The sequence below is a fragment of the Fusarium mangiferae genome (assembly GCF_900044065.1).
Source record: "Fusarium mangiferae strain MRC7560 genome assembly, contig: FMAN_scaffold006, whole genome shotgun sequence".
Classification (NCBI taxonomy): Eukaryota; Fungi; Ascomycota; class Sordariomycetes; order Hypocreales; family Nectriaceae; genus Fusarium; species Fusarium mangiferae.
The window spans coordinates 2,128,924-2,142,686 of NW_024573926.1; the positions used below are offsets into that span (position 1 = coordinate 2,128,924).

The 13,763-nt window shown below is 47.5% G+C and overlaps 7 protein-coding genes and 2 non-coding genes across 9 annotated transcripts; 5 read left to right on the forward strand and 4 right to left on the reverse strand.

Annotated features, from left to right (window-relative positions):
* Nucleotides 1–325: 325 nt before the first annotated feature.
* FMAN_03449 (uncharacterized protein) lies at nucleotides 326–1,522 on the forward strand (the record flags this gene model as incomplete). Its single annotated transcript, XM_041832268.1, has 1 exon — nucleotides 326–1,522. One exon carries the CDS (start codon nucleotides 326–328, stop codon nucleotides 1,520–1,522), a length of 1,197 nt encoding a protein of 398 aa, XP_041682749.1.
* Nucleotides 1,523–2,482: 960 nt separating this feature from the next.
* On the forward strand, nucleotides 2,483–4,594 carry FMAN_03450 (uncharacterized protein; the record flags this gene model as incomplete). Its single annotated transcript, XM_041832269.1, has 1 exon — nucleotides 2,483–4,594. The coding sequence occupies one exon, from the start codon at nucleotides 2,483–2,485 to the stop codon at nucleotides 4,592–4,594; it is 2,112 nt and encodes a 703-aa protein (XP_041682750.1).
* A 118-nt stretch (nucleotides 4,595–4,712) lies between these two features.
* FMAN_03451 (uncharacterized protein) lies at nucleotides 4,713–5,808 on the reverse strand (the record flags this gene model as incomplete). The annotated part of the gene is made up of 3 exons (XM_041832270.1): nucleotides 4,713–5,276; nucleotides 5,351–5,731; nucleotides 5,779–5,808. 3 exons carry the CDS (start codon nucleotides 5,806–5,808, stop codon nucleotides 4,713–4,715), a joined length of 975 nt encoding a protein of 324 aa, XP_041682751.1.
* A 696-nt stretch (nucleotides 5,809–6,504) lies between these two features.
* FMAN_03452 (related to monooxygenase) lies at nucleotides 6,505–8,169 on the forward strand (the record flags this gene model as incomplete). Its single annotated transcript, XM_041832271.1, has 2 exons — nucleotides 6,505–7,983; nucleotides 8,041–8,169. 2 exons carry the CDS (start codon nucleotides 6,505–6,507, stop codon nucleotides 8,167–8,169), a joined length of 1,608 nt encoding a protein of 535 aa, XP_041682752.1.
* Nucleotides 8,170–8,284: 115 nt separating this feature from the next.
* Nucleotides 8,285–8,366, forward strand: tRNA. The gene has a single exon. It is a non-coding gene; the product is annotated as a tRNA-Ser (tRNA).
* Nucleotides 8,367–8,695: 329 nt separating this feature from the next.
* On the forward strand, nucleotides 8,696–8,811 carry rrna16. Its single transcript, XR_005994005.1, has one exon. It is a non-coding gene; the product is annotated as a ribosomal RNA (ribosomal RNA).
* Nucleotides 8,812–8,876: 65 nt separating this feature from the next.
* On the reverse strand, nucleotides 8,877–10,022 carry FMAN_03453 (uncharacterized protein; the record flags this gene model as incomplete). The annotated part of the gene is made up of 7 exons (XM_041832272.1): nucleotides 8,877–8,937; nucleotides 8,985–9,107; nucleotides 9,168–9,220; nucleotides 9,271–9,328; nucleotides 9,379–9,773; nucleotides 9,823–9,901; nucleotides 9,952–10,022. The coding sequence occupies 7 exons, from the start codon at nucleotides 10,020–10,022 to the stop codon at nucleotides 8,877–8,879; spliced, it is 840 nt and encodes a 279-aa protein (XP_041682753.1).
* A 555-nt stretch (nucleotides 10,023–10,577) lies between these two features.
* On the reverse strand, nucleotides 10,578–11,051 carry FMAN_03454 (uncharacterized protein; the record flags this gene model as incomplete). Its single annotated transcript, XM_041832273.1, has 1 exon — nucleotides 10,578–11,051. One exon carries the CDS (start codon nucleotides 11,049–11,051, stop codon nucleotides 10,578–10,580), a length of 474 nt encoding a protein of 157 aa, XP_041682754.1.
* A 624-nt stretch (nucleotides 11,052–11,675) lies between these two features.
* On the reverse strand, nucleotides 11,676–13,379 carry FMAN_03455 (uncharacterized protein; the record flags this gene model as incomplete). Its single annotated transcript, XM_041832275.1, has 4 exons — nucleotides 11,676–11,981; nucleotides 12,037–12,422; nucleotides 12,470–12,951; nucleotides 12,997–13,379. The coding sequence occupies 4 exons, from the start codon at nucleotides 13,377–13,379 to the stop codon at nucleotides 11,676–11,678; spliced, it is 1,557 nt and encodes a 518-aa protein (XP_041682755.1).
* Between the last annotated feature and the right edge of the window lie 384 nt (nucleotides 13,380–13,763).

Here is a 13,763-nt window from a genome sequence, read left to right on the forward strand (position 1 = left end):
ATGAGATGGCGCCGGCGGTGATAAGGAGGGACCGTCGGACCGTTATCAGCCGGCGGCATCCCGACGGCATCCCGCAGGCTTACCGCCGGGATGCCGTGGGGTTGATGTTTTCGCAATATCACGCCAATATTTATCTGAAGATATCATTTTATGAGAAGAGGATTGTATACAAGTACGGCTTAACGTCCAGAGTGTTAATGCTGTCTTCAGATCGAATAAGCCATCAACCAAGACAGTCTCTCAACAGGTCTTGAAACCATCATCAAGCAAGACCCCAGCTCCAACAATCATCATCAGCATAAAGTCAGCAGATTAAGCTTCTGCCATGGAACAAAACACACTAAAAAGACGTGGCGTCGGTATCACAGGTGTCGACAAGGATAAGTCCTTCGGTGGCTATACCCTGTTTTGCCCCCTGACCAGCGACACAGCTCACCTGGTCGACATTGACGGCGAAGAAGTCCACTCATGGAAACTTCCCGGCAGAATCGGTCGGCATGCTAGAATTCTACCCAATGGAAATCTTGCTGTCAACACTCTTCGAGCAACTGAGCTTACCACCAAAGATGGAGGCCCATTTCCCTTTCCCTTCTTCAACAAATATGGCGGCGGAGTAATGAGTGAGCTTGATCCTGATGGCAAGGTGGTCCGCCAGTTCACGGATGATCTGGGTCATCATGATCAATATCACTATGGTGATGGTCGCTTCTTGTATACCGGTCTTGAGGCCCTGTCTCCGGAGGACTCAGCCAAAGTCATTGGCGGTGTCCCGGGCAGCGAGATCGATGGCATCACTTACGCCGACACCGTCAATGAAGTTGACGAGAAGGGTAATCTCGTCTGGCAATGGAAAGTCTCAGAGCGTCTCCCACGAGACGAATATCCGCTTCAAGCTCACTACACAAGAGAGCATTACCCGCTCATCAACTCCGTCATCCCGATGCGCGATGGCAAACATATCCTCGCGTCTCTCAGATCAGTATCAGCCGTCATAATCATTGAGAGATCCACCGGCAACATCGTCTGGAAACTCGGCCCAGAAGTACTCGCTCAACAACACAATGCCACCGAACTAGATAACGGCAATATCCTCATCTTCGACAATGGAGCTTTCCGCAACGGCGAATCTATCACTTATACCCGTGCCATCGAGGTTGATAGACAATCGAAGAACATCGTCTGGGAGTACAGGGACCGCTCACAGATGCATAACTTCTTTACACCATTTATGGGCAGTGCGCAGAGATTAGCGAACGGAAACACTTTGCTTTGTGAGAGTGCTTTTGGAAGATTGTTTGAGGTTACTAAGGACGGATATGTTTGCTGGGAGTTTATCAACCCGCACTTTGCGCCCTACCCTGATCAGGCGACTGCGAAGATATTCCCCGGTGAGTCAAATGCCCTGTTTAGAGCGTATCGGTATTCTTTGGAGGAGATTCCTTGGTTGAAGAAGAAGTTGGGAGGAACTGATGGAGAAGGGCAGGCTTTGGGAATATTGGGAAGCATGTGTAAGCAGCAGTAGAACAAAACATGAAGCAGTATAAGAATTATAAGAAAGTTGGTATGCTATAAGAAAGTTGGTATGCTATAAGAAAGTTGGTATGCTATCATGGATCAGTCTCCTGTGTTACATCGACATACTAGGACTTGCAAGAAAACCGACCTGGCTGCCTTCCTCCTCACTGGGCTTATCTTAGTTCAGAACAAGCTTGAACCCGTTCTATTGAACAACTTGTTTATTGCAACAGTGAAAGAGATCCCTGATATTTCACTGAGCGGTCACGAAATAGGTCATACAATATTAGCCATCGGCTGTAGTGTCCTGCATCGGATCGGATCTGGGGCAGTGACCTGTGGGGTTCCGATGGTTGTGGAGTAGACCTGTCTCACCCCCACACACCTCGGCTGAGCCGAGAGAGTTGACACCCTGTTAGAGACAATAACTACAAATTGCGAACTGAATTACTCATTACTCATAAGTTGCGTGCTTCTATATGTGAGTGTTTGGTAGAAATAGAAACCACTTGAGAGTCTGGAGAAAGATCCGAAATCGTTGTAGACCTTGCAAGCAACAGGTAGAATTTCATACTTGATGTGTGGACTGCTATGTTTTGTGTCATTAGCGAGAAAGTTACAAGATGCTTGCCATGGAAACAAGGAGAGCACAAATTAAGATTTCGTAGTTCAAAGAGGTCTCGATGGTCATGCTCATCATAGTGCAATACCCCGTGTACGTACAGACCGTAGCTGAACTCAGGCCCACCCCCAGGTTCTCCAGACGTGGCCGCGTCTAGTCAAGTCTAAACCAGATGTAAATCTGCCTTAATAGGTTCGCTTCCTTTAGCGTACCTGGGGAGATCCTAACCCCGCAATTTAGGTCCCCCGCAAATCCCGTTGAAACACTTAAATGTTATTCGTCCCCAGAGGGCTTGAGTGCTCTTGTACTCTAGTCTCTACTTCTACTTCTACGCCTACGCGAACGATGCCTTCCCGTAAACTCAAAGACAGTGAACGCCAACGATGCGCCAATGCCTGCTATACTTGCAAGCGTCGCAAAGAGCGCTGTGACGGTCGTCAACCGTGTGGCCGTTGCATCACCCGCGGAGTGGATGCCGAATGCAGTTTCACCCCTTCTCCGACAAGAAAGCGCAGGGTTCGGAACGCCCGTCCTCCTACATCTGATTTAGACAAGTCGCAGGGCTCCATATCACCAAGCATCTCCTCCTCTATTGAAGTCTTCAACCAAACAGTGTCTCAAATCAGCTGCCAGACTGAACATGATTTATACAAAGACCACACAGATCGACCGCAGCTTTCTACGCTCATACAAGACGGCCATGGGAAGTTTGTCTTCATTGGTGACGCGGCGAACCTGTCCTTTCTACAGATAATCCGACGACTAGTTCGTGATTCAGTCGGTCCCTGCGCATTCACAGAGGATGCTCTACAGCATCTCATGGTTGAGGCCAAACCGTCGGACAGTTCTACATGGCTCGTAAACATCATGGATGATACACCAGTAATGCCCGACGAGGAAGAGGCTCGATATCTAGTCTCATGGTTCTTCCGCTCAACCAGCTGTGTACTCAACCTCTTTGACGAAGGAGAAATCATCGAGTCAATGGAGTCTTGGTATCACAAATGCTCTGATGAACCAGAGGATAAAGCGTCCGTGGCAGTCTTCTTCCTCATATTTGCAATTGGCGCCCAGACATGTCCTGATAGTAGGGACAAGGAAGCGGAACAGTATTTCAACTACGGACGCTTCCTGACCGCAACCATCATCATGGACGACATCAGCATATCCGCGGTCCAATCGAACATTCTTATTACTATGTACCTCTTGGGTGCATCACGACGAAACGCTGCCTTCATGTACCTCGGAAGTGCTGTCCGGGCAGCATATGCTCTCGGCATTCAGCGACACGATATCAACAAGCATTTCGAGCAATCCGAATATCTCCTGAGAGAAAGGTTGTGGAAGGTTCTTCGTGTCCTAGATCTCTTTATGAGTGCATCCCTTGGCCGCCCGCCATCAACACACGAAACTAGAAACACAGGGATCGACGAGAATTACTCAGCCTCCAACGATCTCTGCGCCATCTTTGAAGATATACTTACTAATATCTACTCCCCACAAAAAGTCTCAAACACACATTTGGAGAGAATCAGTGAGCACCATCGACAATGGGCCAACAAGTTTCCTTTAGGTCTGGCTACTGATAGCATAAAACCATCGAAATTCATCGACGAAGCCGACGGGAAGGAAACGCCTAATATCGGTCTATGCCATCTTAAAGAAGCCTACTACTGGACAATAATGCTTCTTGCTCGACCATCCCTGACGAAAAGCGCATCCAAACATATGTACAAAGCCAGTCAGGACATGAGTCAGTGGGAACCCCCTACAGCTGCAACTGAGCCAGACCAAGTTCTTGCATTTTCCTGTGTCGACTCTGCAGTTCGAACAGTTGACCTCCTGAAAGTCATGGGAGAGAACCGAGAGATTCCAAAGCGTCTCCCATTTGTCGTGAACTCATTGTTTGTTGCCGCGTTGGTGCTTGGGACCGCCTATTTCAATGACTTAGATCATATATTCCCTCTCGAGAAAAGTATGATCGGTGTACGAGCATTAATGGCTAGGTTCAGTACCCATGATCCTGTTGCCAAGGGAGCACTGCAAACTATCGATAACCTCCAAACTGTTTGCAACATATACGTCGATGAGAGGGCACGTCGGAAGATGGAGAGGCAAAGCCTTCTTGTACGAAGCCTCTTTGGCACTGTCCACGATGGATCTAGGCCACAGACTCCGAATCCTCATGACAACGCAAAGACAACGTCTTTTAGTGATTTCAGTCAGACTGAGGCAAATTGCGATTCGTGGTCATTTGGAGAATCGATTGGGGACATAGATGGCGGGCTCATGGGAATGCTACCTCATGAGGCTTTGGAGGCATTCTCACTTCCAACGTCCACGACAATTTCGTTTGATTCATTTGATGTTGGATTTCCTCTCTTCCCAACCGTAGATGTACGCAGTCTTGAGGTTGAAGGAAATATGGGGACGAATAATTTGGCGTTTGGGCTTTGATATACAGAATCGGAAGACTTTTATGGCTTGATGAAAGAACTTTTTCTGCATATGGTCTTTACATCAATGTGACATTGGGCAACTGTAAGACATATATTCAGATATAAATCCTGCTGAACTAATTACTACTCTTGATGGCCCAGGTGACCCCGCTTATCAACTCGTCCAAGAACACCTCCGTCTCGGGTAAAGATGGAACTATCCAGAAACAGTGAGGCAAATTGCTGTAGTGGTTGGTCTTGGTAGCCACACCCACAGAGGAGAGGCTATCATAAAGAACGTCTCCGTCATCCCGTAGTGTATCCATGCCGCAAGTCACGATGTATGTCCTAGGGAACACCTTCAAACATGTATCGTCCAGCAATGGGAAGTAATCCTCGTCGCCAGGGTCAATACCTGTGTTGTCAAACATCTGGAGAAGTGATTCCTCATCGACTATAGGTACGTTATCTTTGTTCTCCTTGTAGGACGAGTGTTTCGCCTGGAACTTTGCTGGGATGTTTTGTGGGTGGAATGCTACTGGGCATAGTGCAACAACTCCAGTGATAGCATCCGTGGGAAGATTCGTTTGACCAAGGATCACCTTTCTGGCAACTGAAAGGGCAAGACAGCCGCCAGCGGATGTGCCAATGGTAAACATATTAGAGTGATTGCCCCCAATTCTTTGAGCGTTGTTAAATGCCTAACGAATCCAAATTGTCAGTCAAGGTTCTTGACGTACGTTTAAATAGGCTGAGAGCTTTGTCTCTGACTGACCCATTCGTAAAGACTGACAGCATCCTCTAAATGAGCTGGAGCCTTGTGTTCTGGAGATAATCGATAACCCACGTTTACAATAACCACGTTGGCATTGAGTGCGACATGTCGACAGAATCCATCTTCAGAGTCAAGACCCCCTACAACAAAACCGCCAGAGTGATAGAAAACACCAATGGGCAAGTTCTTGGCTTCAGGGTTGAGAGGCGTGTAGGTCCAATATGCAATTCCACCTACCTCCCCATCGCTGATCTTCAACTTATTTTCTGGGAAAGGAGGAGCTTGCGATGCAAGGACAGAGCCGAGTCCGCTGAACTGAGTTCTCATTTCTTCCGCGGAGCCCTTCAAGACGGGGCGAATGCCACCCAGAGACTCTTCAAACTATACAAGTTAGTGCGTATAACATCTGGAGTATCATGGGAGCTTACCTTGAGCCAGGAATCAGCGTAAGAAGACATGTTTACCAAATATATTATCCTTGATAAGTTTGGCGCCTAGAATTCGGGTTGAAGATAAGCTTGGGATTAAATCAGTCCGGAGGGAGTATTATCTCCTCTTCTGGGCGGCCGGATCGTAACGCTCGTGGAAGAATCCTATTTAATAGTGCTTCTCGTCAATCAATTCTTCGGATAACATGAATTATTAAATTTGGGAAGTAAATTCGGCTGCTTGCTATTTCTTCGGAAGTTTGTCAAGTGTTCCGCGGAACAGAACCTTAAGGAGGTTCTTCGGATACAAAGTCCAATACTGATGGCCAATGGCACATCCGAGCCGAAGCACCATGGTTCTCTTATTCGGATAGGTTTATTCTCTGTTGGTCAGACTTGGAATTCAAGTCTGGCTTACTAGATATTTATGGCGGCCGAGGCTCAGACCGCCTGGTGTAGTGTTTTGGTTTAGGTTCCGATGCTTCGGGGAACTCTTAATTTTGTGATTCTTCCGAAAACAGACAACGGAAGTGATATGAAGGGAAAGGAATCGCTTATATATAGCTTCAATTGAAATCCCTTTTAAGAGAATTAATAAAGCAAGTTACCATTTAAACATCGATAGTCGACCAAGCCTTGACTTATACCAAACATTCTGATTCCGTCGACTGAGGGTCTTTCTTGAATTAAACCTTCACAATTTCCTTAAATTCGAGAGAATCCATCATGACCGTCAACACAACAGTCCTAGACGCACTAATCGTCGGCGGCGGGTTCGGTGGTGTCTACCAACTCAAACGTCTCCGCGAAGAGGGTTACAATGTCAAACTCGTCGACATGGCCTCTGACTACGCAGGTGTATGGTTCTGGAACAGATATCCCGGTGCTCGAGTTGACAGTGCCATACCGCACTATGAGTTCTCCGACCCGGAATTATGGCGTGACTGGAACTGGACGCAACGCTTTCCCGGCAGTGCTGAGCTGAGAGAGTACTTCTCATACGTTGCTAAGAAGTGGGATCTCCGCAAGGACACCTTCTTCAACACGTATATCTCTAAGGCTGTTTGGAATGAAGAAGGGAACAGATGGGAGATTGAGAGTAAAGATGGGAAGAAATTTGTCGCGCGATACTTACTCTTGAACACTGGCTTCGCAGCCAAGCGTCATACGCCTGACTGGAAGGGTATCGACAAGTTTGGTGGTCTTTGGATCCATCCTTCATACTGGCCTGAAAAGGAACGTGATCTGAAGGGTAAGAAGATCGCTGTCATCGGAACCGGCTCCACGGGCGTACAGCTCGCACAGGAGCTTAGCCAAGTTGCAAGCGAGTTTGTGCTCTTTCAACGTACACCCAACATGGCATTGCCCATGAAACAGATCGAATACTCTCGCGACGATAAGTCAATTTCCGAAGAGCGCTATAACGAGGTCTTCAAAGGTCGACATGCTAGTTTCGGGGGATTCGACTTTAACTTTTATCCTCACGACACTTTTAGCGATGATGCCGAGACGCGTCGGGAAGTGTATGAAGAACTATGGAGCCATGGCGATTTCAAGTTCTGGCTTGCGAACTACCAAGACATGATCTTTCGAGAGGACGCCAATGCAGAGGCCTACAAGTTCTGGAAATCCAAGGTTCGATCTCGCGTCAAGGATCCCCGTCTCCAAGAGATCCTGGCCCCAGAGAAACAGCCATACAGCTTTGGTTGCAAGCGGATTTCTCTTGAGAACGGTTTCTATGAGATCTTCAACCAGTCCAACGTCTCCTTGGTAGACGTCAACGCCACGCCAGTTGTTGAAGTCACAGAGCGTGGTATAAAGACAACTGAGAAGGAGTGGAAGTTTGACGTCGTAGTTTGCGCGACCGGTTTCGATGCCATCACTGGTGGTCTGAAGGGTATCAACATTCAAGGCGCTTCGGGTGTGAAACTTGCTGATAAGTGGGAGACTGGTGCGAAAACGTATCTAGGCATGGCTGTTGCTGGGTTTCCGAATATGTTCTTCACATATGGACCTCAAGCACCGACGGCGTTGTGCAATGGTCCGACATGCGCTGAATCTCAGGGCGAGTTCATTATCAAGGTTATGAAGTACATGTCGACTCATGGGCGTCATAAAATTGACGCTTGTGAAAACGCAGAAGCTGAGTGGGGAGCAAAAGTCCGCGACATCGCTAGTGCTTCTCTTCTACCCAGTACCAAATCAGTATGTCACACTCACTATCTTGAAAGGTTTGGTTTCATGATGGCTAACTTGCTTTAGTGGTATATGGGTGATAATATCCCAGGCAAACCGCGCGAGTGCTTGATCTACCTTGGCGGCGTTCCGACTTATACCAAGACGCTGAAAGACTGTACTGAAAATGGCTTCCAGGGGTTTCAGCTGAAATAGGCCCTAAAAGCTCATCAATAGCCATGAAGATGATGATGATGAAAAGACAGTGGAGTTGTTCCAAGAATATTAACATGATTGGAGCCGAACGTTTCATCCAATCAGGAAGCATCAAGGCGCAGTGGCAGAGTGGTCTAATGCGATAGACTAGAAATCTATTCTCTTCGGAGGCGTCTGTTCGAATCAGGCCTGCGTCGCTCCAGATATTTATCTTTTGTCAATTGAGTACATGATTGAATTTTTGCTTCTGGTTTCACTGCATACAATGATACTCAGGAGACTTATCGTGAAGCTCTTGGTTCGTGGCGATTGACGGACCTGATTTACCGATAAACTGTATGCTTGGCCATCAACACAGGGAAATAGCTTGGTGAATCAACAGTGTCTTTTTTGAGATATAAGCTAGAGCAAAGGAGTATTCATTTCCGTTATTTACAGCTTCAGGCTTCACGATTCAACCTCTACAACCCTCCCATCTTCGTGATTCCTCTTCCATAACTGACATTGCTCAGACCTCCAACCACATACGACCAAAGCTCGTAGAGAATACGGGGTCCCGTCCGCTCCCCCATCGTCAAGCTGCGAAGCGCCGGATTAGTAGTTGGGTCGGTGACGACCAGCGAATCCCCGGTGTTGTATGTTTTTTTTGGTCATATCGCACCTGAGCTAACAGAGTCATACGCAGAAAGCCTTGAGAAACCCTGGGTCTACTTCAAACCACCAGACAAGATGATATCTTGTCCAGTGAGATATCCAGTTTTTGCCATCCTTCGAAACTTTAGAAGTTATCCAAAAATGATAGAGGGTTTACTTACATAACAGCGATGTTGGCAACTTCTGAAGGATGGCCCAATCGGCGTACCGGGACACTCGCTGCAATGGCCAGACCTGGGTCTGTTTCTTTGAGTTCCTCTAGATCTGTTTTTCTTGTCCATGTTCTTATGTCTTGGGTCAGCCTATGCTGCCAGGGCCTTTAAATGCTAACAAAGAGTACTCACGTTTCTTTTGGCGTTGGGATCATGTCTGTAAAGCCAATCATTGCGGGGAGAATCTGGACCTGCTATCAGTATCTGCGGGGGAACAACTTCTCCCAAGACTTACAGTGTTAACTGTGACTCCCTCGCCGGCCAAGACAGTTGAGAGATTCTTGCCCATCGAGCTTGCAGATATCAGACATTATCTCCTAGACAGGAATGACTGACAGCTTACCTCAGAGCTCCCTTGGTCGCCGCATAATGACACCCATTGATACCACCGCCCGTGCTCGCAATACTTCCGACCAGAATCACACGGCCCCAGCTCTGCGCCCTCATAGCAGGCAGGCAGGCTTTCACCACCACAAACTGACTTCTAGCATTGACTTCCATAACCGAGTCCCAGTCATCTTCTTCGATGTTCTGAATATCTCGGATACGCCTGCCAAGGCCAGCGTTTGCAACGAGAATAGACACTGCTTTATGCTTGGCAGAGATGCTAGAGTCTTGTAAGGCCTTGTCGACTAAGCCGCGAGTTTCATCGCGAGAACTGAGATCGGCTGAGACACAAGGGAAGAGTTGACCGGGGTGGGCCGATGTTAGTTCTTTAGACAGGGCTTCGACTTTATGCTGGAAACATGACTTAGTATGAGACACTCTGTTGGGTAGAGTAACTCACAAGACTGGCGTTGCAGTGGAGTATGACATCACAGCCCTCCGCTGCGAGAGCTCTGGCAATAGCTGAACCGATCCCACCACTGAAATAATTAGCATCGAATGGATCATAAGAGTAGGAAGCAAGTTGTACCTGGCTCCGGTTACAAGAGCGAGACGCCCCTCTACACGGTTATCAACGTCACGGATGTGATAGGTAGTCATTTCTGCCAAATGTTTGAGAGACGAGAGAGTATTGGATCAGTTAAAGAGAAACTGAAAATGACAATCGAATTTGGGTAGATTGAGAGATCGTTTTCCGATAGATGGTGCTTTATCCGAGGGCGGAAGAGGGAGGGGTAACTAGTGGGTTGGGGAAGGCTCTTAGCTAAGCGATCCTCGGAGTGAATGCCGGGAGTTGGTTTCTGGCGGCCCAGGACCATATTTGAAAGTTCTCTAAATGTTCAGAGATAAAGAATTTGGGGGATTTTATGACTGCGCTCAAATGCTATGACGCATGGCTATAGACGGTGGATGTTGGAACTGGGGTGATATTTGTATGGCGCCACATTACATGATGGACTATTCTCGATCTAGGTATATATAATTCGACATTGACATTCTTGGCCTCCAACACATGTCCATTCAATATGAAAGGACCAATAAAAACATATGCACACAGTAAGACGACAGTGCTTCAGGTGCAAAGTGATATATATATTGAGCTCCTATGTCTTACGCACAAATCATGGATAACTACTTATCCAACGTGTCTAACCCTCAAACAGGAGTAGAAATGAATTTTGTCTGGAAATCGCCAAACTTCAAGTGCGCCCCAACAACATTGTCGTTAGTTGAGCTGTAATTCGCCGTAGCAGAGATCTGCACCTCCTTCCCAAGATCAGGATAATCAGTGCGACGAACCTCGACAGTCGTGAGCTCCCCAGAAAAGTACTGGCGAGCTTCATAAGCCGTGTCGTTGCAGCGCTCAAACTTGGGCTTCCCCTTCAGATCAAGGTCGTCCGAAAACACCTGCAGGCCGTGGCATGAAGCTGCAAAGTTTCCAGGGTCCGGGACACCGTTGTGTCCCTTTACGGTGAACGCCCATTTGATCGAGTGGCCATCGGGAGCGGGTGTGGCGCTGAAGTCGTCGCTGGACCAGGTGCTGTGAAGGTCCTTGGGGTCGGTGACGACGTATGGTGTGCCTGAGACGTTGCACACGAGGGCGATGAGGAGGACGGCTTGGGCGAGCATGATGAGTAGATAGGTGGATGGATGGCTGCTTGGGTTCAGTATTGTGGCTTCGTAACTGATTATGGGGCTCTATCATATATACTGACCTCTGGCGAATAGTTTCAGTAGGCGAAAGCAAATTTAGTTTTTTTTTTCTGAATGTCAGCTTCAAATAAAAGTCGTTCCAAAGGGAGGGAGAACAATATATATTGGCCTTTCACCCTTGTTGTTGTTCGGCATACCAATTCTCCAGAAATAGGTTTCCTGGAAAGTCTAATATATATAAAATACGAGATTGACAGCCATTTTAGGCTTCTTATAGTTCATCTTTCTCGTGTTGACGTCCGTGTCGCCCGGCGCATACAAACTATACCTGTTCGTCGTCTCATATCAAAGTTTAAATATTCCGGCAGTTCAATAGTCAGTGCCGACATCCGATTAGCCTACGGATTGCATGGATACTATTAAGCAGCCTAAATTTAATTCCTCAGGGACCTTGACTTTAGCTCACCCTTAATTATCCCTTTGTTACCGGTGCTCACCGCTAAAATCAATGCTCTTTAATCACTGCCTAGGCTATTCAATCCAAGAATCACGTTTCCTCATAAGCCAAATAGAGCAAAGCTCTTATTGTATACCAAGACCTCAAGCATTTACATGCTCAACAAATTCATCGCCCCTCTCATGCGACTTGCTTTCCGTCTTTGCCGCCTTCTCAGGATATCTATCATCCGCCAAACGTCCATGAAGAGCAAGTTCCTTCTGCATCTCCCTAGCCACCTGAACAGTATTCTCACCACGAGCAAAAATGTAGTCAACCTCTTCAAGAGCCAGGTTAGATGTCTCTGGGTACATAAAGAAGATGATCGGCACGAAGATGAGGTTAGTAGTCATAAAGATGAGATATGCCTTCCACTGAAGACGATTGATGAGGATGGGAGTGATCATGACCTATAAATCGTCAGTTGTAAACCAACAGAGACATTTACCGGGTAGTAGGACATACTACTGTGAAATTCCAGAGCCAGTTGGAACTGACGCCAATGGCAGTCCCCTTGGTTCGAGCGTGAAGAGGGAGAATCTCGGGGACGTAAACCCACGGAACACAATTCATACTCGCACCGAAGACGAGCATGTAGGTGAAGAAGAACGCTACTGATCCAGCAGCAAATGCTCGACCTCGTGACGTATCGTCTGCCTGAGATAGAAGTGCGGCTACCATCAGCATCGAGAAGGATAGCCCAGCAGATCCCCACATCATGGTAGATCGACGACCCATCTTGTCCAGAGCCAGTGTTGGAAGTAGAGACCCGATGGGAAACATCAGCTGAATACAGCCGGCGATTATTTGCGCGAGCCTGTGCTCAAGTCCGACGTTGGCGGTCAGAACAGCTGGAGATGTTAGCATTCCAATTATTCCAATGGGATTGAGAACGTACTTAAGATGTAGTAAACAACCAGGTTGATGCCGCCAGCTTGGTTCATAAACTGCACAAACCAAGCAAGGAACACTCGATATCTCGTGCTGACTTTATCCTTCCTAAAAGTCGAAGCCCAAGAAGTACTTCCCTCCGCTTCAGCTTCGATCGACAAAGCCGTCTCGATCGACTCAACTTCTCGCAGGATATCAGGATGATCAATGGACTTATCGTAGACCGCTGCCAGCACTTCAATGGCTTCTTGTCTTTTCCCATGATTGAGCAACCAACGAGGTGACTCGGGTACACCAAAAACCACAAAGATGACCCAGAATGCAAAGACGGATTGAAAAGCGAGCGGCCAGCGCCATGCGAATGGCCCGCCGACGAAGCTGAAGGCAAAGTCCCACCAGTATGCGAAGGCGATGCCGATACCGACGAACATGACTTCTGCCGAGACGAGACGACCTCGCTTTGTGCCCTCACAAAGTTCAGATTGGTACCTATACAATGTCAGTTTAGTTGAATGCTGTCAAGAGGATGCTTACATGGGAACTGTAGAAGTCTTGAGACCAGTGCCGACACCGGTAACGATTCTCCCAACAATGAGATGTCCTCTTGTAAACGCAGTTGCTTGCAACGTAGCCCCAACGAGAATCCAGCCCATGGCCACCCAAATAGTCCATCTTCTACCAAGTTTCTCACCAACAAAGAAATTCTTGAAGCATCCCAGCAAACAGCCCAGATTATAGCTTGAGGTGATGAATCCAGTCAAAGTATCACCAGGATCATTGAACTGTCGCAGCCAATCCTCGTTCTCAAGAATGCCTCCAAAGACACCTTGGTCATAACCGTAAAGAACAAAAGCGCAGAGACAGCATGATGTCACTGCACGCTGCAGTTTCTTGCCACGACCAAACCAAGTCCTCATTGTGAGTCAAGCCTTTGAGAACTAAGTAAAAAGAAACAAGAGAGGGTGATGAATCAGAAAAGAGATGCAGATCACCAAGGAACATTGCAAACTTATACGATTGCAAGAATCGCTTTTCCCTCTTAAGCCGAGCCATTTCCACTATTTCCGGGGACATTGGGGAAACCCCAGAGATCGGCGTCATTGTTTTGTGGAGAAGAGGAGTCTTGCTTGGTGGTTATAGTTGCCATGTTAGGAAATGTCTGAGAGTCAGGTGTTGTTTACATCATTTGGACGAGGAGGGTAATGCCAAGCGGTTGTATTGCATGAGTTTGGTAGGATGAGCCATTAAAGTTCTGATGGTGTCTTGTTTAACTGAAGATCATGGCGGCCAAGAGCTGATCG